The following is a 23117-nucleotide window of genomic DNA, read 5'->3' as shown; positions in this document are numbered from 1 at the left end:
GAGGAAGGATAAAGGTCGAACTCATTATCGGAAAGCGATTCATAAGATTTCCGAGACACATTAGCAAATCGTTTCTCCCACTTCTCTTCCGAAACTTATTTGCATACGCTGATTTGCATAATCATCCCCCGATGCTTGTTCGTATATGAGAGGAGGGTTCGTGAAGACTGATCTTTCTTGTCCATCTTCACCCTCTCTCGCACAGCAAAACACTTTCTTCTCCCCCAGTTATTAGATGTATGTATTGAGAGAGAGAGAGAGAGGTTTGCTCCGAGTTATAATCCGTCATCGCTGGGAATCGGATCGTGACCTTGCATGTTCATTGGGGGGCAACAAGACGTTCTCCGATTGGACGAGAAGCAAACACACGGAGGATTTTGAACGTTTCCTGACTATATTGGGCTTATTGAAGATATTAAAAGTACCTGCTTCCCCCCCCCCCCCACCAAAAAAAAAGAGACCGTGATCAAATCTGATGATGGCAGTCATGACAGAAGACAACAACAAAAAAAGTTTGAAAAAAAAAGCGAGAAGAAATTGAAATTGCAATGAATTTCTTTTCTCTACCTCATTTGCATAACCCTCTAAAAGAGAATCGATTTTAGGGGTCCTCGATCCATGCTAGGTGTTATGGGTAACATGTGTCGCACAAAGCTCTGGAAATAATCAGATTTGAAGTGATTTGAATTATGTATTTGAATGAAATTCTTGTACTGTGTTCACATGTGTACGCCATGTTTTCTTCTCTTCCCTCAGACGCTAGATGGTTTCGTGTTTGTTGTAGCCCCTGACGGCAAAATCATGTACATTTCTGAAACTGCATCCGTCCATCTAGGCTTATCGCAAGTGAGTTTCGTAAATACATGAATTCATTCGTAAACTGTATTTGTATTGTACATGCATAGATATTGCGATACTTCACAAGTCACTGTATATGAATCCGATGTCACGAATGTTTTCGATGGAATCGCTTTCCGAAAAGCTGTCATTGTTCAAGGGTCGACCTACGCAAAACTGTGCTCTGGGAACCCTACGAATCTGTTCAATTGATGCAATTTCTTTACCAGATTCCCATGGAGGTTTCGATCACTGCCCAGGTGTTGCCATGTGTCAATACGGCTCTAATAATGACTAAGAATCGTGGAAAGTTGATGAGACTATATGCAGGGTGGTCAAAACGTTTTTTTTATATTCTGAAGTTCCGTGCAGGCAGCTGTGGTGAATGAATTTTGATGCAATAGTTGAGAAATAGTTTTCTCTCAGCTTGAACTCGAGATATCTGGCATTCTGCAACTTCAACACGCAACAAAATTTTGAAGAGAACAAAAATGCAATGGCAACACCCAAATTTTATTGCGGAATCCGAACAAGTACCAGGAGAGTTGAAATTTTTTGTTCCAAGCCGAGATGGATTTGCATGAAGATTAGATGCATTCAGACGTTTGACGATTGTTCCAAATGCTTTGCAAACATGTCAGATGCATTCAGACGTTTCACGATTACCCCAGTTACGTTCAAACGTCCCACTCTAGATGGTTTGGAATCTTATTAGGTGTGTTCAGATGTTTGACGATTGTTTCAGATGTTTTTAAAATCTTATAGATATGTTCAGCTGTGTGACGATTGCTCCAGATGCTTCGGAAATCTTTTTAGATGCATTCAGACGTTTGACGTTTGTTCCAGATGAGTCTTCCAGTTGCAAATCTCGTTAAGCGCCAAACAGATTTTTTTTTACAGAAAGTGAAAAACAAACTTTTGTGGAGTGTATTTTTTCAGCTGACTGCTTGAAGTTTGAAATTTTAATGGCATAACATTAACATTTTAACAAGCGTCAGCTCAAAAAATGCATTCTGATAAAGTTTCTTTTTCACTTTCTGTTAAAAAGAATTGATTGACGCTTAACGAGTTTTGCAACTGGACGACTCGGATGCTATTCAGATCTATTTGGATGTGTTCAGGTGTTTGACTACTGTTCCAGATGCTTTTCAAATCTTTTTGGTAGCATCCAGTCATTTGACGATTGTTCCAGATGCTTGAGAGTCACGTCAAATAGAATCGAAATGCTTGGCAGTCACGTTTGAACAATCGCAACACGCTGTCATACATTTATATGCTGTATGTACGTAACATGCTTCGCAAATCACATTGAATGTCCTTCAACCAATTTCCCGCTACATTTGATGGTATCTATACCATATTGATTTCAATATGCGATTTAGGATTTTATATTTGAATTAAGATTTAGTATGTAATATAGGATTATATGCTTGATTTACGATTGTATACGTAGATTGTGATCTCGCAACTGATTTTATACTTAGATTATGATTTTATAGTTATGATTGTAATGTTGTAATGTATATTTTGTAATGTATGTTTTTTTATGAATAAATTGCCAGAGGTATCCAGTCCGTGAGGACAATGAGCCGATATCGCCATATGGCGATCTGGCCTGGTATCTTTCGGTTTGACGGTATCTATACCATTAGATACCGTGTAGTTGTGTGTGTGTGTCGAAGTATTTCAGTCGTTTTTTCTGTCTGTAATTTTTGCATCACACTGTACTCGAAATGGATGCATTCACGTTAAATACATCTCGTAAGTTAAATGATGGCGTCTTGGCGGATTAAAGATGTGTGAGATTTGCGTTATAAGAAACCGATGCTCATCAGATGCATGTAAATGAGCCCTAGCTACTTAAAAAGTTCCGAACAGTGTAATTTAGATGCATACAGATGTCTTGAAGTACTTGGTGATGGTACGTTAAATACGTTATTAACGTACATTAAAACATTTACAAACTTTTCAAGGAATAATGGATCTATTAAATGTATTTTTCAGGTGGAGCTGACCGGGAACAGCCTGTACGAGTACACGCATCCGGCCGACCACGACGAGATAGCCGTTGTCCTGGCCCTACAGCCTCCTCTACCGGCCGCAGCGACGACCTCTCAGCGAGTGGGTGGTCAGTACGTTACCCCCTATTTGTCTCATTACATCCATGGTGGACACATTTTAAATTAAATAATTAATTGATACTTTTCGCATGATCAAAATCCTGTTATGTTGGAAGTTTTGAAATTGTTGTGTTTTTTTCTTTTTTGTGCCGTCCGAAGACTGTTCCGACATGAATTCATGTTGTTGTGTTTTCCTTGTATGTCTGTGCCTAGATTATGAATTCGAAAGGTCGTTCTTCCTGCGGATGAAGTGCGTTTTGGCCAAGAGAAACGCCGGTTTGACCTCTGGTGGCTACAAGGTGATCAATCAATTTACTCATTTATTATTGTAACTATTCGACATTTTCCTCGATTTGATGCGTTAGGTAATAACAAATTACGACGAAATACATGCGTCATGATCGTATTCATGTTCTTTTTGAAGGAAACCTGTTTCATTCGGACAACGTGTTTACAAGGTGGCTTTTTGATTGGCGTTGATTAAAATTTTGGAAGTAGATTTTCTGATTGTGTGTCCAAAATTCATTTTTCAAAGCTTTTTGTCCTATAATAAAGCTTTAATAAAAAGCGTTAAATAAAGCTTTTACCTCCTATAACGATTCCTTTTTCCATTTTGTCTCGTTTTTCTCCCGAAATACGAGTAATTTCAGTCTTTATGGGGTCTGAAAGGGGGGGGGGAAGGTCTTGATTCCTAAACCTGGAATGGCCCTCGCGCAGGCCTCTGCGCGAAGCTCGTGACGTCACTGAAGAAGGTCATCTTACCTATAGCCATTGGATATACTACAATAAAGGGTAAAGATAGCAGATGCGTCGACTTGCTATATCCAACGGCTGTGAGTGAGATGGCCTACTTCAGTGACGCCACGAGCTTCGTGCGGAGGCCTTCTATAGCTGATGCTGCTTCTTCGGTGGCTTTTAAGGTCAGAACATTCCACAGGCCCCTCTATCGCAAATTTCTACAGTGTCAACCCTCGGTTTACAAACGGCTCGGTTTGCGAAAAATTCGCTTTACGAACAACACAAAACGATTCGGTTTACGAACATACAAACCGTATGCCCCTCCCCCACAAGAAAATAGTTCACCGAACTCTAGCACAAGGTAGGTGCCATGACCCCCCCCCCAAAAAAAAAAGTTTGGGGCGACGATAGTCCTGGGGCCCGGGACGCTTCCCGCATTTTTTTTTTTCACGCTGTAAATTCACTACATTAAAGGGCCCGCCAAGCATTCCAGCCAACGGACACAGCTCCAGGATGCGGGGGGAATGGTAGGTGCGGACACAGTATATATGAATATAGGGAGCTTCGATTTATTGTGCAGGTTTGTTGGATGACTCCATATTCTATCCAGACCATGTAATTCGGCTGTTGGGAGGGATGATCACCCAACTTGTGGATCCGTGCCTGTGGTTCTGGGGTCGATAAAATTTTTGTTCATTATAAATTTAGTTTTGGTGAAATTCGATTTGATAGAAAGGGTCTCTGGATGAGGTTAGTGGGGCATTGGGGGAGGGAGGTCACGAAAAGAAAAAAAGGCCCAAAGCGGGGAGGGCCTTGGGCCCAGAAAGGTTGAGAAACACTGCTCCATATACTGTACGAAGAATCGATGAAGAAAGCTCTCGATTCTGACCGACATGATTTGGATTCGTTTCTAAGGCCTTGGAAAACTGGTCTTCGAACGAACAGGTCAAAAAAACACCTTTAAAAGGGCCTCCTCTTCTGTGCGATTCTCTGGGTCAAAGATTCCCAAACTTTTGACGTTCGCGGCACCTTTGGCAACGAGATATACTTTCGATACACGTAATTTTATAAGCTGGTACAAGGTGATTTCTGAACATATTCTGAGCACTTTTTAAATTAAAACCATACCCGTACGACAAACGGTTGATGAGATGAAAGCCGAATTAGGATTTACAGGATACCCTGTATAATATAGGGGAGTCTGCTATAAGGGGGAGGGGTCATTCAAGTATTACGTCAGCATCGATGTGGGGGAAGGGTCTTTCGGGTTTGCTGACTTTTGATCACAGGGGAAGCGGAGGGGGAAGGGGTGGTGTGAATGATGCTTACGTCATCCAACAACCGTTTTATAAAAATATGAAATACTTTTAATGACATCTTTACCGGGTGTGCAAAAACGAGAAAAACCTTTCCCTAGTTTGTGGGCAGGGGCTGCTCGAGCTTACCCGCCGCACGGGTGCAAAGGTTTAGGTGCCACCCCTAAAGACAACCCTGGCGGGAGGCCGTCGAAGCTATATTCTGGGAGGCCTTGGGATAAAATCTATTTTATTTTTAGGAGGAATTCGCACACAAATTCTCAACCGAGAAAATGTTCATGACCATACGCCCCGCTTTTGAAGAAAATGTTGCGTTCTCTTTCCCGTTGTTTTACCACATTCTCGATATTACACCAAATAATTCACAATACAGCACTTACTGATGGTCCACCATTACTTACACTTATCCTGTAAAGATGATGTATAACGAGGCGATTTTTATAAAGAAGTTTACTTCAAACGGGCTTCTGGTGCTTCAGGGGCCGGGCAAGTGAGAGGACGAATTATTTCCTTTGCGATATTTGACTTCCAAAAAATCACTGTTTGAGAGCACCGAAATGCACACAACCAAAGCTACACTACACTTGATACACACGCACTGATCTTGTGATAGAGTGCATTTTTATTTCTGGTAATATACAGTCCCAGGCGCCCTGTCTTTTTTCTGAAGTTTCCCCCAACACCTCTGTTGTAAACGTGACGGTGATGAGCATTTTTACTGTTTGGAAATTTTTAAAATGTTTTGTGTCCGACGAAAGTCAAAGATGCCGGCCCTTACAACCTGCCGCCCGGGTGCACCGCACCCCTTGCACCCTCGCTTAAGCCGCCCCTGTTTGTTGGGCCACTGAACTAACATTCTCCCTACTGATAAGCTCTCTACAGAGCCACTTTAGTGATCTCTAAATGTTCTGCGGATCCTTCAAGTGACCTAGAAATATGTCCGGGCCGCTCAAATGTTCTAGAAATGTGTAGCGGGACACTTAACTGCTCTGGAAATGTGTCACCTTAAGTGCTCCAAAAATGTGGTAGGGCCGTCAAACCGAAAGCTACCCAGGCCACATTGCCATGTGTGTGGTAGGGCCGCTTTTGTGCTCTGGAACTGTGCCCCGTCTCGCTGAAGTGATTCGTAAATGTGCCGCGAATAACTTAAGTAATCTGGGAATGTGCCGCGGTTAACTTGAGCGATGCAGTAAAGCAATGCGAGCCGCTTTCGTGCTCTAAAATTTTGCCACATGTCACTCAAGGGATCTCTAAATGTGCCAAGGATCGTTCAAGTGTTCTGGAACTGTGTCGCGGGTTACTTAAGTGATCTTTGAATGTGCCACGGGCCTACTTCAGTGATCTTTCAGTGCTACGGGCCTCTTAAATGCTCTGGAATTGTGCCACTGGTCATTTAAGCAATTTGTAAAATGTGCCGCTTAATTCATTTTCAAAAAATTGGGTTTGAGGGGGCAAAGCACATCCGCTAACCTTCAGGGCCACATTTGGTCCGCGAGTCAAGGGTTTACTATATATGGCTTAAAGGGTGGGTCGCAATGTAATTCCTAAAGAGAAATTTTGAGTTCTTACCCCTCAAATAGCATTGAAATTATCAGAAATCGATTTTAATAACATCATATAAAGGTATTTTCTTCGGAAACGTCAATTTTTTTAAAATAATTTTTTGCCTAAAATTTCTTTGTTTCGATTGCCGGGAGGTGGGGCGCGTACGTCTCTGATCTCAATATGCGTTAAGGGGGTACGGGGCAAAAATTGCTAAAAATCTGCTGACGCAATACTTGAACGGCCCCCTAAAAACATATTCTCTATTCATCCTATTCACGGAATAATTTGTATGAGCTCATGTTGAAATTTGTACCCAATACTATCTTCATAGTAATGTTTATGTGCATTAACAATGGTATAAAGAAGGGAAATTTTTGTAAAGTAAATAATGTATGCATGTAATTCAAATATGAATGCCCAGCACTGTCAACGGAGGCTCTGTTTGATTGTTCCCGTCGCAGTGCGGGCTCTGTGTGTATTCTGTGTGTATGTATATTGCATATTCTGTAATAGGGAAGGCAAACAAAACTGCTCAGCACTGTGGACGGAGGCTTTGTTTCTTCATTTCCCGGCCAACCAGAATAACCAGTCCTTCGATGAATCTTGTATTGACAAGTGCAGAGGACGTTTCTATATGCATATGGCCATCTGGTTGGCCTTTGTCATTCACGAGCTAGTTAGTTGATTGTTGACGCCGTCCATGTACGGTGCCTTTCAACATATATATACGTTCCAAGGGTTGAAATATTCTATCTGCTTCCTTAGCTTAGATGGTAGAGCACTCGTCCGTCAAGCGTAAAACCGGGGTTCGAGTCCTCGTGGGGGCAGTGATGAATTTTCTTCCTTGTAATCTTCATCTCCCCAAATAACCAGTCTTTCGATTAATCTTGTATTGACAAGTGGAGAGGACGCTTCTATATGTATAAGAACTTATGCTCCTAATCCACAATCAGTTCACCGTTGTAAATCGTGTATGTGGACCTGCTGCACTCTGCCGTTGCTGGATTTGCAATGTTATTGCCTGTGGTGGTTGAACACATACTGCTGCAATAAACGATTTGGAGGCATTCTGATCATTATTTGCGTATCTTTTCTTTGACTTGCGTACGTCACCTATCTCTCTCGGCTGTTTTTGAGTTATTTTTTTCCCCTGTCTTCAAAAAATTCCCGTGACCTAGCGATGCAAACCCTGCAAACCGTTTTTTATTTCGGTTATTTTTCCGGTTTTTATGAATTTATAAAGTTTCTACGGACTTTTCGCAGTCCCGTATTTCAACTATGGTCACTTATCTGAAATGTTATGAATAGGATCAAACAAATCAAGTTTAATTATGAACTTTTAATCAAAGTTTTTAATCGAATTTTGATCGTATTGATCCAGTCGATTAACTCAACTAAAATTTTTAACTGCACATTTACAGTTGATTGATTAACCCGGATCGATTAATCGATTAATTGGACCAACAATAAACATGCAAAAACGGTAGCATGCGCTAATAAAAAGAAAGTGTGGGTTAAGCATCCGTAGAAACCATAGAAAATATGCGTTAAGTATGTCTAGAAATCCTGAGAAACTGTGATTTACGCACCCAGAAAAATCCACAGAAAGCATGCATTAAGTATACCCAGAAATCCTCGGAGAGCGTGCGATAAGTATCCATACAGAAATTTTAATTTCCTTATATCCCCGATATAAATCATTTTACGGAAGTGTCACTATCACAAATGAATTTATGAATTTACAAATGAATTTATGAATTTACAAATGAATTTATGAATTTACAAATGAATTTATGAATTTACAAATGAATTTATGAATTTACAAATGAATTTATGAATTTACAGTTTCACTTTATTGATTTCATTTCGTACAAATGAGAAGAAAAAAAATCAGCCAAGGGGTCCAGAGACCCATACTGGTTGATGCATTGCAAGTTTATAGTGAATGATAATCTGGGCCGTAACTAAAGGGGGCAGTTGCCCCGGGTGGCAAAATTTAGGGAGTAGCGGTTTTAGGTGGGGGGAACAAAGAACACCCCGTTACAGAATTACCTAATTTTAAAGTTGTAGGTGCGGAGAAATGTTTACCTCGGGCGGCAAAAATCTCCCCAGCACGATCCAACCCACACGTGTAAAAGGCTTATATCCCGGGAGGGACAGAGCCTGGGTCGTGTCTGGTCTGACGGGAGGCAAAAATCCTAGTTACGGCCCTGATGATAATGAAGCACAAGTGCTTATTAGTGAACTAAATAACAACTAAATGGGGGGGGGGAAAGCAATTTTTGCGAGAGAAAAAAAAATTTAAAATTATGTAGTGGTGGCTGTGGTGGTCGAGTGGTTATAGTGACGGAATCGCGATGCGAGGATCCGGGTTCGAACCCCCACAGTGGTGGTCGGCTGAAGTTGGTTTTCTGTGGTTCCCAACTTCAAGGCGCAAATGCGAGCCGATCTCCCCGTTAAAAAGTCTCGCCACAGAGAGCAACAGTCCTACAACGATAAATCATTCAATCATAACACTTCACTCATAGTTAGAAAAACTGGTGGCAGATGGCAGCACTACACATAACAAGCATTACAGAGAAACAAAAAAAAACTTCACGTCAGGCTTCACTACACGCACACGCACATTCCCGCATGTACCGATTCGTTGGGGTTCCGCGGGGGGGGGGGTGGGCGGGGTGCATGTGTGTTGTAGCAGTAGTAGCTAGGGCTCGGGGATCCATGATGTTCTTAAGTCAGCCACCTCGTTGGGCAATTTGCCTGTTGTGGCGTTGTATTTGTATTGTATTACATATATAACATGAGAAAAAAAAATTAAATATCAAAACAAAACTTTCACACGATTCATAGCATTTTTGGCAACAGCAGGGAATACACCTATATGAAATATTATACACACTGCATGATATTCAGATTAGAGTAATTAATAATAAAAATCAATGTAATTTAGGGATGCGTAATATCGAATAGATTCATAATTTAACTGAATAAGGAGCGTAGAACAAATCAAAGGAAACTCTCGGTGTGACTGACTGAAAATATATATTGCTCCTCATGTGCCTTTTGAAAGGTAATAAATTAACAATATCAGATAGTAAAATAGTTGCAAAATTTTGGAATGAATTAAGTAAAATACTTCTTCAGAAGTGTTTTGGAAATCGGTACAGTGTTCACAATCTATTTGAGAATCTGTTTAAGAGGGTTGGTGCACGCAAATTTTCCAAAAAATAATTTTCCAATTTTTCAACTTTTAAATACTGTGGAATTTTCTGCGTCTAAGGCCGAGATTACACTATAAAAGTTTTATAAAAACTCTTTGATAAAACTCGAAAAATTCAACCAATAAGATCACCGGTTGAATTTTCTCGAATGTAACCAATGTGCTTATTGGTTGAATTTTTCCAGTTTTATAAAATATCTTTTATCAAAATTTTATAGTGTAATCTCGGCCTAACTGTGTATTCAAGGTTTTGTTCTACCTGTACTAGAAATATTTTTTGAAATACTTTAGTATAAACGGTTGGCAGACATTATATATGTATGTTAATGTTTCACTAAAAAAATGCTTTTTTCTCAAACAGTAAGTTTTTTGTGAGATAGATGGCTTTTTTGTCAACCCGAGATATCAAGGAAACATCTATCTCACTCTAAACCGTCCCACCCGGGGGCCATTTCCTGAAGTTAAGAGGGGCTACTAATGCCTCTACTTCAGCGCCTCACGCCACAGAGCGTGAAATAAGGAAGGCGGGGCCATGTCTCCAGTGGTGTATATGGTAGCATGCTTGCCCGGTATGCAAGAGGGCGCTGGGGTCGATCGAGTCCCGGTGGAGACGTGATGACTTTTCTTTCCGAGTTCACCTCAGCATCATATCCGGAAAATAACTGTTTCCTTAGTAAGTTTTTTGTTAGATAAAGAACATGTTTTCGAACACCCCTCATTCAAATTTCTTGAAACTTTGTGCTAAACACTATGATGTTACATATTTTAACGCGAGGATTTCTGGCACAATTTTATAGCACAAAATATGAGTAAATTTTGGTGATTTTTTTAAAAAGTTGCTTGTGTGTGTGTTGTTGGAGTTAAAATTCGATAAAAAAAGAATAACCAACAATTAAAATACTAAAAGCTCGAGCTAAAGTATGTAGCACCACAGTGTTGAGGAAACACACAAAGTTTCAAGAAATTTGAATGAGTGGTGTTTGAAAAAATGTTGCTTATCTAACAAAAAACTTAGTTTTGCGAAAAAGGCACACACATTTTAGTGAAAAACATTAACATATATACTTTATATAATGCCAGCCAGCAGTTTATATTTTAAGATATTTTAAAAATATTTCTAGCACAGGGTAGGACAAAAACTTGAACAAAGACGCAGAAAATTCCATAGTGTTTAAAAATCGAAAAATTGGAAAATTTGCGTGCACCGAACCCCTTAAAGGCAAACCAAATTGGAGTTTAAAAATAATTAAATGATATTTGTAGAAGTAAAGCTGACGTATACAGTAGGGGAAGGATTCCAAGATTGTGAAAAAGTTGTTTTGGAGGGATTGGAAAGTCATATGTAAATGAGTCTTATTGCTTTTTTTCTTGGAATTTCAGTATTGGTGTAAGATTTGAAATGGAATCTCCACCCTATAATCGCTCCTTTTTTTCTCTTCTATTCTTTTTTTGATCGTTTATTGCAGCGTTTCTCAACTTTTTCTGAACCCAAGGACCAGTAAAATGTCTGACAGAGTGATTGGTCATCTGCAGCAGTTTCTCATGCTCTTTTTGTTCCATTGCCCACATTCATTTTTTTTTTCTGTCGTCGCCCCCAGACTCAAGCGAACCCATAGGATTTTATGTTATACTCGTAGCTTCTATCGCCTCCCCCCTAGACCCTTCCATCACACACCTAGGGGGTTGATATTCCCCACTTTGGGAAACGCTGATCTATCATCCTGAGTAGAATGATCGTATGACCCGTATTTTACGGGACACACTTGTATTTTTGATCATACCGATACTTTTCATAAACTTTCCCGGTTCTTTAAAAAAAAAAGCTTCTTTCGATTTGTGAAGATAATTTCCATAATTTATAAATCGTATCATGATAATTGTTAGCTATAAATACAGTGTTCAACAGTTTTCTCGTGGCCTGCATTGCAATTCATCGTGATTTACGATGCCTCCACCCATTGGTATTACATTCCAGAAGTTTCAGCAATAAATAATTGATTTTTTCCGCGATGTCCCTTATTTTGCCGTATTTAAGAAGCAATTCCCCGCACTTTTCTTAACGAAATATGGTCACTCTATTCAGGATGAAGGTTGATTTTTTTTTCTGTCTTGTGAAATACATTTTTGTCACTGTTGTTCACTACAATTCTAATTGTGTTGAAAATTGAATTTTTTGGTGACAATTAGGGATATTCTGTATTTCAAATAGTAATTTCCCGTTTTTGATCCCCAATGGTCACCCTAATTATGCTGGCCTAATTTTTTGTTCGAACCTTTAATAAGGAAATCAGGGGCCGTTCAAGTATTACGTCAGTAAATTTTCAGCCATTTTTGAACCCCCCTCCTCCCGGTAAGTAAAAGTCAGCAAAACTCTGACCCCCCCCCCCCCTTGTCAGCAAGATTTCATCAGCACTGCTCCCTACCTCCTAACTCATATTGGTGGGATTAGAAACGTTCGTGGGAGGGGTGGGCATAGGGGGCTCGTGCGCCTTCGGAAGAAAATACCTTTATTTGTTATTATAATCGATTTCTGTTAATTTCAATACTATTTCTGAGATAAGAACTCAAAATTTCTCTCCAAAAAATTCATTGCGATCCACCCTTTAAGCCATACATGGTAAACCCTTGACCTGCGGACCAAATGTGGCCCTGAAGTTTATCTGATGCAGCTTGCCCCCTCAAGCCCAATTTTGTAAAAATGAACTAAGTGGAACATTTTTACAAATTGCTTAAATGACCCGTGGCACAAATCCAGAGCATTTAAGTGGTCCGTGGCACATTTTCAGATCACTGAAGTAGGCCCGTGGCACATTCAAAGATCACTTAAGTAACCCGCGACACAGTTCCAGAACACTTAGACGATCCGTGGCACTTTTAGAGATTCCCTTGAGTGACATGTGGTACAATTTTAGAGCAATTAAGCGGCGCCCCAATGTGGTTCTACATCACTCAAGTTACCCGCGGAACATTCCCAGATTACTTAATTGATCCGTGGCATGATTGCGGATCACTTGAGTGATGCGTGACACAGTTCCAGAGCACTTTAGCATCCCGGACACATTTCCAGAGCACTTGAAGGATCCGTGAAACATTTAGAGATCGCTGAAGTGGCTCTGTAAAGGATTTATCGTTAGTGAGAATGTTAGTTCAGGTGCCCACAAACCAGCGAAAGATTTTTCTCGTTTTTGGAGCACCGAGTAAGATGCCATTAAGAATATTTCATATCTTCATAAAGGGTGGTTAATGACGTAACCATCATCCAAACCCTCCCCACATCCCCCCCGTCATCAAAAATCAGCAAATCGGAACCCCTCCTTCGATGCTGACGTAATACTTGAATGACCCCTTACTAATATCAGTTGCATGCACAACTGGATAATTCTTAAGTACATTAAAATTAAATTACCCATCCTTACTGCGGACCACCCGTCTCATCTTCACGGACCATAGGTTGAAAAACGCTGGTTTACCCTATTTATTTTTCAATATAAGAATCAACCATATAAATTTTTATTTACTTCGTGAATTCGTCGTGGAGCGCCCTGTATGTAAACCATTCCGTGATCCGAACCATTTGGATCACTTCCACGCACTAAATAGATTTCCAGGAAGTCAAAAAGGTCACTGAAACCACCTCTTGAAGTTCAACGTCCCGTCGAAGATCTCCCATAAAGACATCGTCGAATGCTTTTTTCCGCGTTCATATTATGGCGTGACCTACGGAAAGAGAGAGAGAGAGGATGTTGCATGATCATCACGTGATGGTCATGAAGACAATGACATCTGTTATTTCAAGTTTTGTTTTCTTCACTGTAGGACAGAGGTCACATCCCATGACCCATGATGTTAAAGTTCACGAAAGGTATCGATCATTCGATCAACGGGATTGATGACGGCCATGTTATTTACTGGACCGTCTTGGACTGAGCACCGCGCCACGATCTCTTGCTGGATGGGAGGACTTTTCGCGTAAAAGTCATCAGGGTTTAATGGCGGCGGGGGGGGGGGGTCTTGAACGCCTCGTGACTGTTTACTTTTGGAAATTAGTGAAACCAGTGACGCAATAAGTACGTTTATAACAGGACTGTAAGTACGACCTATCTAGGAAGCCCCTGAGAATCAAGTTTAGGTAATTGCATTTGGGAAGCCCCTGCGCGCAATATCAAGAGTTACACAAAGCTCAAGAGTGCCTGGCTGTAAGTGGATTTTTATGACCCATCTCGGAAGCCATTGCTGATTTAAGTTTGGGTCACGACCCATAACTGATGATGAGTCCCTGACTGTTAATGGATTTGAACGACCATCTCGATCATCACCTGCGAATCAAGTTGGGAGGTGACCATGGCCCCCACAAGGAATGGGCTGACAAGGCTCCAGCCCTGGGGCCCGGGATGATGTTTTTTCACGCTATAAATTCATCATAAAGGGTCCCGTAAAAGATCCCACCATGGGGCCCTGCTTCAGGATGTGGGGGGGGGGGGCATGGAGGTGACCCACAGCTCAAGAATATCTGGCTGTAAATGGATTCGTAAGTTCCATCTCGGAAGTCCCTGTGACCCAAGTTTGAAGGTTTGGGTCGCCGCGACCCACAGGTTACGAACCCCTGATATAGAGATTCCCAAAGAACGACATCTTAATATTCAATTGATTGTAACGTCACCGATCACTTCACCAAGATTGGCGAATTTTCTGGGAAATTCCTTACGCTTGTGGATGGGGGAATGACCGCCAACCACGATAATTTCTTATGCTTATGAACGGAGGAATGATCGCCAAAACGTCGAGGTCACAGGAAAATTAGCTTCTCGGTCGAGTTCACAATACGAGTGCATTTGTAATGTGATATATTTTACCTCCAGGTGCAGGAAATTCCTTCAACAAGGTCGATAGAAATCCCCATTTTTCCTTGACGCCATCAATGATCGCCAAATAAGATATAATGTGTTTCGGGGTTTCTTTTTTGGATAATTTATCATTTCCATCGGCCATATTGAATTTTTTGGAAGTTTCCGTGACCGTACGATTTCACTTTTTTTTCTTCAGGTTATTCATTGCAGTGGCTATTTGAAGGTCAAGAGATACGCCTTGGACTCGGCGCCTTACGACGGATGCCTCCAGAACATGGGCCTAGTAGCGGTGGGTCACTCGCTGCCGCCAAGTGCCATCACCGAAATCAAGATGTACACAAATATGTTCATGTTCCGAGCCAGCCTTGACCTCAAACTCATCTTTCTCGATGCGAGGTGAGTTCCCCCCCCCCCCCAATTCGAGGTCATAAATTATATCGCTAATCTTGAGCAGGCCAGTGTTGTATGCAGGATGTCATATGATGTCAGTCTACGAAACTAGATCGATATTTTCATGTGTTATGTTTATGCTGTCTTATTATTTGGTCAGTCAAAGCGTGGCAATATGTTGAAATCATTCCAATAAATGCTCTTTTCTGGACTTTTGCTCCACACCTCCTGCCTTATTCTGAAAAGTTTGTTTTTCCCTGCTCATTTCTGAATTTTTCTTTCTGAAATTTCTGTATACGACCATCTCCCTGCCTTATTCCTTAACTGATCTGCTATCTTTCTGAATTTCTGCCTGATCTGCTATCTTTCTGAAGTTCTACCCTTTTGCACTTGATACAACTGGAAAGGGCTTGGAATTGCCCATGTATTACGTGGAAAATGCAAAAGTAACTGAAGATACGTACGTATACTATTTCAGAAAAACAAACAGAGTAGACTCTTAATTTTTTTTTGGCTCTTCAGTGTAGTTAAAGCGTTAATCGCTTTCGTCATGTTATTCTCTTATCGTTATGGAACACAACATTATATGTACACTGAAGAGCCAAAAAAACTGGTATACCTGCCTAATATCGTGTAGAGCCCCCGCGAGCACGCAGAAGTGCCGCAACACGACGTGGCATGGACTCGACTAATGTCTGAAGTAGTGCTGGAGGTAATTGACACCATGAATCCTGCAGGGCTGTCCCTAAATCCGTAGGAGTAAGAGAGGGTGGAGATCTCTTCTGAACAGCACGTTGCAAGGCATCCCAGATATTTTCAATAATGTTCATGTCTGGGGGATTTAGGTGGCCAGCGGAAGTGTCTAAAGTCAGAAGTGTGTTCCTGGAGCCACTTTGTAGCAATTCTGGACGTGTGGGGTGTCGCATTGTCCTGCTGAAATTGTCCAAGTCCGTCGGAATGCACAATGGACATGAATGGGTGCAGGTGGTCAGACAGGATGCTTACGTACTTGTCAGAGTCGTATCTAGACGTATCAGGGGTGCCATATCACGCCAAATGCACACGTTCCATACCATCACAGAGCCTCCACCAGCTTGAACAGTCTCCTGTTGACATGTAGGGTCCATGGATTCTTGAGGTTGTCTCCATATCCGTACACGTCCATCAGCTCGAAGCAATTGGAACCGAGACTCGTCAGACCAGGCAACGTGTTTCCAGTCCTCAACAGTCCAATGTCGTTGTTGTCGGGCCCAGGCGAGGCGTAAAGCTTTGTGTCGTGCAGTCATCAAGGGTACACGAGTGGGCCTTCGGCTCGATGATGTTTCGTTGAATGGTTCGCACGCTGACACTTGTTGATGGCCCAGCATTGAAATCTGCAGCAATTTGCGGAAGGGTTGCACGTCTGTCACGTTTAATGATTCTCGTCAGTCCCGTTCTTGCATGATCTGTTTCCGGCCGCAGCGATGTCGTAGATTTAATTTTTTACCGGATTCCCGATATTCACGGTACACTCTTGAAATAATTTTAAGTTTGCACCTGAAGCAGGAACAAAAAAAAAATGGCGCCTTTCCAAATTTCGCTTCCCTCACGGACCAAAACCTGGCTACGCCACTGCCCCTTCCCTCCGTCACTGCCCTTTTCTGAATTTCTGAGAGAGAGAGTCTTCCTTCATTTTCTTTTCCTCAATTTCTGCATATATTTTCAGCTTTCAATTTCTTTTGTTTCTTATTTCTCTGTCTGCTCTATCTGAATATCTGCGTACTTTTCCCTCTTTCGGAATTTCTTCTCCCTCTGCCTGCCCTTTTCGGAACTTTTGCACCTTCTCTCCTTAACAATTTTACTGAATTTCTGCCGCGTATGACATTTTTTTTTTCTGCCTGCTCTACCTTTCAGTGAATTTCTACCTGCTTTGCCTTTTCGCTCTTTCTTTCTCCGAATTTCTGCCTGCTTTGCCCTTTGCTCCACCATTCTCTGAATTTCTGCCCCCTTGGAGTTTTGCTCCACCTTTCCCCGAGTTTCTGTCTGTTTTGCATTTTATTCTACCTTTCTTGTGAATTTCTACCTGCTTTGCCTTTTGCTCTACCTTTCCTGAGAATTTCTGCCTGCTTTGTGCTTATCGGAATTTCATCACCCCTTACCCCTTTTATCTAAACACCTGTCTTCTTGCACCTTTTTTACTGAATTTACAGGGCCATCCTTATCCTGCTTCTGCATACAGAAGCCCTTTTCCTATTGTCTTTAAAAGGACGCTGATTTCGGTAATATAGCTGGAGTTTTTTTGAGTAACGATCAGAGTTTTACTCGTTCCACGAGCCATACTTTGCAGAGCATGTGCTCCAAATTGGACTGATATTGATAAAAATGGCAATTGTGTCGTTTGCAGGGTATCACAGCTGACCGGATACGAACCGCAGGACTTGATCGAGAAGACTCTCTACCATTACATCCATGGTAGCGATAGCCTTCAGATGAGATATTCGCACCTAACACGTGAGTTAACCGTCTCTTGTTCCTTAGATTGTGTTCGCTTGTGAGTGTGGTTGTTATAGTAAATAAGTAAATGCGATAAATCGGGTTGTTATACATATTAACCGGTTTTACGCATTATCGCAAAACATTTTCGTAAATTTGATAAATTTACCTAAATTAATCACTTTTACCGGCGATTATGCATAATACCCAAGCGTCGCGTCATTGGTAAACATGATAGATCGTACTACTTTATGATATACTAGCTATAATACCCGGCGCTGCCCGGGTTTTCTTCAATGAGGCTGTTAGAAACACGTGATATCTCCCTCTTTCTTTGAGGGACATGCAAACCGTGTCTAAGTTAACCAATATGGCGACTTCCTGCACGACTTCATGAAATAAACAAATTTAGATTTAAAGAAACATAGAAATGAATATATACTTTTCTTTCCTTTTTTAAGGGGCGCTAGGTATTTCTATTCCCCCCCCCCCAAACTTCAAGTTAATTATCTGCCTGTTTCAGCTTTCAAAAATGCTTAATTAAAGCTGTGGAATTTTTTCGATGTACTTTTTACGGGCCCATAATTAATTTTAAAACATCCTAAACTGTATGAATTGATGCAGTTGAATATCAAAAGACAATACGGAGACATTAATTTTTTCCTGCTTGAGAAGATATAAATAAAAAGTTGAAATCAATGTTATTACATAAATACCCAACTCAAAAGTAGGTCCGGCTAATTACTTCATATTCAATCTCCTGGGCTTAGTATACCTCTAAGCAAACACAATATTTCAGAAATCGGGATATTTCAGAATATATTTCATATATATTTCAGAAATCTATACAATTTCTAAAATTATTGATGTGGCGGAAAACCCCACCAAATTTCAGCATTTCTACAGTAAAATCGGCAATTTCAACAGTGATTTCTATGAGTCTCGCCCTTTTCCTGACCCTCAAAGCGATGCTGATGATGATTATGACGTCTATTCAAAAAGCCTCACTACTGAGAGTATTGAAATGTAATTGTATTGAATAGTAGTATTGTGTAGTATTGAAAGTATTGGCATAAACTATTATACATATACTAACAGGATTAAAGAAGCGGCAAGCCATTGTAAAGGCATAAACACGTCTGAAACGCATTGCTGGGGAACCACTGTAACCAAAGTAAACGTTCGGAAAGTGATTGTTGAGGCCCGAAAACCATTGTTGCCCTACAGTTTTTTGCCCATTTGGGACATTTGCCCTGCTCTGACGAAAATATAAAGTAGCCTATCGTTTAAGTCGGGTCCCATTTGGTATATATGCAAAATTTGGCGACGATCCATCTAAAATTGTAGATTTGTATAGAGAACATACATACAGACAGACAGACAGAAAATCAATTTAATATATATGGATAGATATACATGATAAGTTACATGTATCGTATGATTACATCGGCCGGGATACGATCGTAAATTTTTTTATCACTATATCGGGGTCCGACTATGTTCATCACACTTACTACACTCATTTGGGACTGTCCCTCCCCCCCCCCCATATTTATCAAATTCACCAATTACACATGGGTATTAATCATAATCACAGATAAAGGCGATAAGTTTCAAGTATTTATCAAACTTAAGTAGCATAATAACCCGATTTATCACATTTACCGTAACATAGTCATTAGTTCATTAGCGATTGAGACGTTTGTGACATGAAAGTGAATTTTTAACAATGTGTCGAGTATGAAAATTTTTATAAAACGACGTGTTTGGTAATACAATCATAATCAATACTCCTTCGTCTTGAATAAATTTTGCACTTGTGGCCGGAATTCTCCGTGACCAACATCATAATTGGCCGATCAAAAAACAATCAAACCCGAAAATACATTAGCTCCGAGGCTGATTTGGCAGTGATGTGCAATTCTCACGCACGTACTCAGTCTTTTCTTAACTGCAATGACGGAAACATTTCCATGCAAATCACCGCTTTCGGACTCGAACAAAAAATAGTCAACCGACAAGTGTTGTCCTTGTCACATGCATCATTATTCCCACCATTTTATTCTAGTTTTAATGGGGTTATAATTTATGGTTAGTTATAAACTTATACGTAGCGAACAGAATGATTACGATAAAAATTGTTCATCTTAGCAAAATTACCAAGTATTCGAAATTCACCATCGTGTCTGTGATCTACAGCATCTTAAATTAGTCTACTATAACAGTTTTGTGTGAGCGACAATACGATTGAAAAGCGATCGTTTTCATGGGATGTTAATTTCAAGCGTTTGTTGTTCATACGAACGAATTTCTAATATCTTATGTGACATCAATGAAAAACACCCATTTCACCACACACCACTCCTCCGTCAATACCGCTGTGTTTCAATTTTCTGCCATTAACGAGTTGGAATGGAAGTGAAGGTGCATTTATCGGCGGTCGCCTTCACATCGTTCGAACCTGGGACCTAATGGCAACCTTCAAGGTGGTGGACGAGCATCTCTTACCAACACGACACTCGGGCGTTAATGACGAACACCTGGTGCTTTTCTGATGTAAATGTGAAACGTCTTCTGGTATGAGTCTCAAATATACGATGCCCGTGTGGCGTAAATCGAAAACACTTTCTGATTTAAATCTGAAACACTTCGTGTTCTTTTGGCGTAAATCTGAAGCACTTGGTGCTCTTTTGACGTAAATCTGAAACACTTGGTGCTTTTTTTTACGTAAATCTGAAACACTGGGTGCTTTCTTTGACGTAAATCTGAAACACTTGGTACTCTTGCTGCATGAAATGGAAACAATTAGAGTTTCACGAACGTAAATCTTCACTAGGCCCACATATGAGTTAGGTACACATGTGCACCTCAGGCCTGGATTAAAAGAAAATCATCAAAAACCATTTGAACTCGTTAAGGATGAGGTGTATCTGGTATGAAAGTAGAAGTGCCGGTGGTGTAGTGATAAGATGTTCATCTACCACCGTGAAGGCTGCTGTCCCGGGTTCAAATCCGAGGGAGGATATAGATAAGATATTTCCCTAACGAACTTGAGGCAACCACCAATAGACAGCGCCTTCGTTTCCAACCCATCTCATTAACGACAGTAAATTGCAATATTAGCGATATGGCCAGAGTTGATGTTTGGTGAATTAGGTATGACAGAACAGGATATAAGATGTCCAATGTATATGTTCTTATATACACCACATCTGAGGCATCTTCACATGTCTTTTTAGTACTCGCCAAAGGACAAGTCACAACAAAATACTACAGATTCCTGGCGAACGGCGGAGGTTGGATCTGGATGCAGAGCTACGCTACAATCGTACACAACAGCAGGTCTTCCAGGCCGCACTGTATCGTCAGCGTCAATTATGTGCTCAGGTCAGTCTGATTCTATTTTATTATGCTCGTACGTATAGTGATGGAAGAATTATGTGTGGTTGGCTCCAATGTCCGCGCCAAACTTAGAAGGTTTTCTTGCTTCATACACAGTGAGCAAGAGGCGAAGTCACTGCAGCTCCAGCAGGAACAGATGAGGAAACCAGAGAGTCTTCACCACGTGGAGACGCTTCCGGCAACCAACGGCAACGGACTATCCGGAAGGACCCGGACGCAGAAGAGCAAAACCAGGAAACCGTCTCCGACTTTCGACGACGTCCAGCATCCGGTGACGTACCCACGGGCGGGAGGCGACAACGGCTCGCTGTCTTCCGAACCGCAGGCCTGTTTCTACGAACCCTTCCATCACCACCATCACGTGTTCGGTACGCCGTATCCCAGTGCGATGTACCAAGATGCGGTGCAGACGGACAGTCCGACTAGCGTCCACCATCCCCAGAGTGGTGACGGTGCCATTCACGTTTATCAAACGAATGTGCCGGTGGGACTGATTCCTTCTCCCGATAGTGCCAACTGTGGCGGCGGCGGCGCCTTGTACCACAACGCCTCTGTACATTATACTCAGGAGCATCATCATCAGCAGCAGCACCACTTACAGAGGCTGTCACCGCAGCACCAGCACAACCTGGAAATGTTCGACAGAAACGACAGGTAAGTGCCACTGATGGCAAGTATTTTTGGCACATGTTGATCTTCTGGCACATGTGCTGTTTCAACACCAATTATTTATTTTTGGTTTCTCTTCAACAGGTACGTGTCATCATACGGGTCATTCCCAGGCTGTGATTCTTCAGTCGTGTCGTCATCATCCCCAGACACAGAGCAGGATTCGCTCCCACCGTCTCAGCTCCACTGTGGCCTTCCACCACCCACGAGGACAGATCTGTGTGATTACGTGACGTCCCGAAGCTACTCCACCGCGGACCTTCCAGCTCATCAGGAATCCAATCCCAGTCACATGCTGTACGGTGGTGGCGGCGGACAGTTCAGTAGCCACTCTGATTCCGTCCTGTCGGACTCGGACGTTGAAGGCGGATACCAGCAGCAGCAGCAGCAGAATGGTAGGTGCCCGACGGCGAGCGAAGATTCACCGAAGTCCTCGTCGTCCCAGTCCAACCCCAGCAACCACCGGACCCCGCACGTGGGTCAGAGTAGTAGTGCCTTATTAGTCATGTCCCCACAAGACTCCGACGGGGTCTACAAGACGGTCATAATGACCCAGGACGAGATGGCTAGGTTGGCGGCGGACTGCGGGCAGCACCAGCAGGAAGACGGCGATGAGTTCGGGTCACCGCCTCTGAAGAGCTTCTGCCGTACCAACAGAGCCACCTTCATAGGCGCGTCGTCCGCGTTCGACGATTCTCACTGTTTCTACGACCCCAGGCCGACGGACCAGGTCACGACGGGTGGCATCGTGATGCACGATTGCGGTGACTCTGCGTCTATGGACTCTTACTCGACTGGCGGGACCAGCGGCGACAAGATGTGTTTGACGTCTGCCGGAAGGACTGCTGCGACGGCGGAATTCGTCTGCGATGGGGTCACGCAAGCCCCACAGGCCGGTTACACTAGCGTTATAGTCGATGCTCAGCAGTACCACCAAGTCGTTGCGAACGGTTTTGTCCACTAGCACACACACTACGTAGTACTTTATTCATAGAACGTTACCAGACACGTGACAGTGTGTCTTCAGTGCGCCGGGTTATGTCTAGTCCATGGAGCGTCGCAGCACATCATCACATATAAAGAGACTGATGCAAATTTATTAAATACGAGAAGGAAATCGTACTTATATATATATATATATATATATTACCATGAGATAGTCTTTGTGCCATTTCGCGGAAAGTATTTATTAATAAATCCAGTCAAATTGTGACAAAATATTGGTTCGGATCACTTTTTTTTTCTCGTTAAGCTCAATCACACAGGCACCCGATTCAACAAGAATCCTGGGTGGGCATATCTATAACTTCCTCTCTGGATTCCGAATGTAGGATGGACATCTCATGCCTTCTATGGATTCTGAATGCAGGATGGGCATCTCATGTCTTCCTCTCCTGATTCTGAATGCAGGCTGGGCATCTCCTGTTTTCCTCTGCTGATTCCGAATGTAGGATGGACATCTCATGCCTCCTTCTCTGGATTCTGAATGCAGGATGGGCATCTCATGTCTTCCTCTCCTGATTCTGAATGCAGACTGGGCATCTCCTGTTTTCCTCTCCTG

The 23117-nt window shown here is 41.9% G+C and overlaps 1 protein-coding gene across 1 annotated transcript in view; it reads left to right on the top strand.

Annotated features, from left to right (window-relative positions):
• The window catches only part of sim (bHLH transcription factor single-minded), a 169946-nt gene extending 147176 nt beyond the window's left edge, over positions 1 to 22770 (top strand). Inside the window, exons 4-11 of the mRNA XM_089253223.1 lie at positions 757 to 846; positions 2842 to 2965; positions 3171 to 3256; positions 14820 to 15019; positions 17397 to 17503; positions 20725 to 20872; positions 20984 to 21541; positions 21641 to 22770. Coding sequence (XP_089109349.1) covers positions 757 to 846; positions 2842 to 2965; positions 3171 to 3256; positions 14820 to 15019; positions 17397 to 17503; positions 20725 to 20872; positions 20984 to 21541; positions 21641 to 22520 — 2193 coding nt within the window. The 3' untranslated portion in view covers positions 22521 to 22770. The remainder of the gene's footprint in view (positions 1 to 756; positions 847 to 2841; positions 2966 to 3170; positions 3257 to 14819; positions 15020 to 17396; positions 17504 to 20724; positions 20873 to 20983; positions 21542 to 21640) is intronic.
• Positions 22771 to 23117: the final 347 nt, after the last annotated feature.

The sequence above is a fragment of the Pholcus phalangioides genome, unplaced genomic scaffold (assembly GCF_987345545.1).
Source record: "Pholcus phalangioides strain wild (caught in Gottingen) unplaced genomic scaffold, Ppha-v1.0 ptg000032l_1, whole genome shotgun sequence".
NCBI lineage: Eukaryota > Metazoa > Arthropoda > Arachnida > Araneae > Pholcidae > Pholcus > Pholcus phalangioides.
The sequence above is the reverse complement of the archived record's forward strand: the minus strand, read 5'-3'. Positions and strand labels throughout refer to the sequence as shown.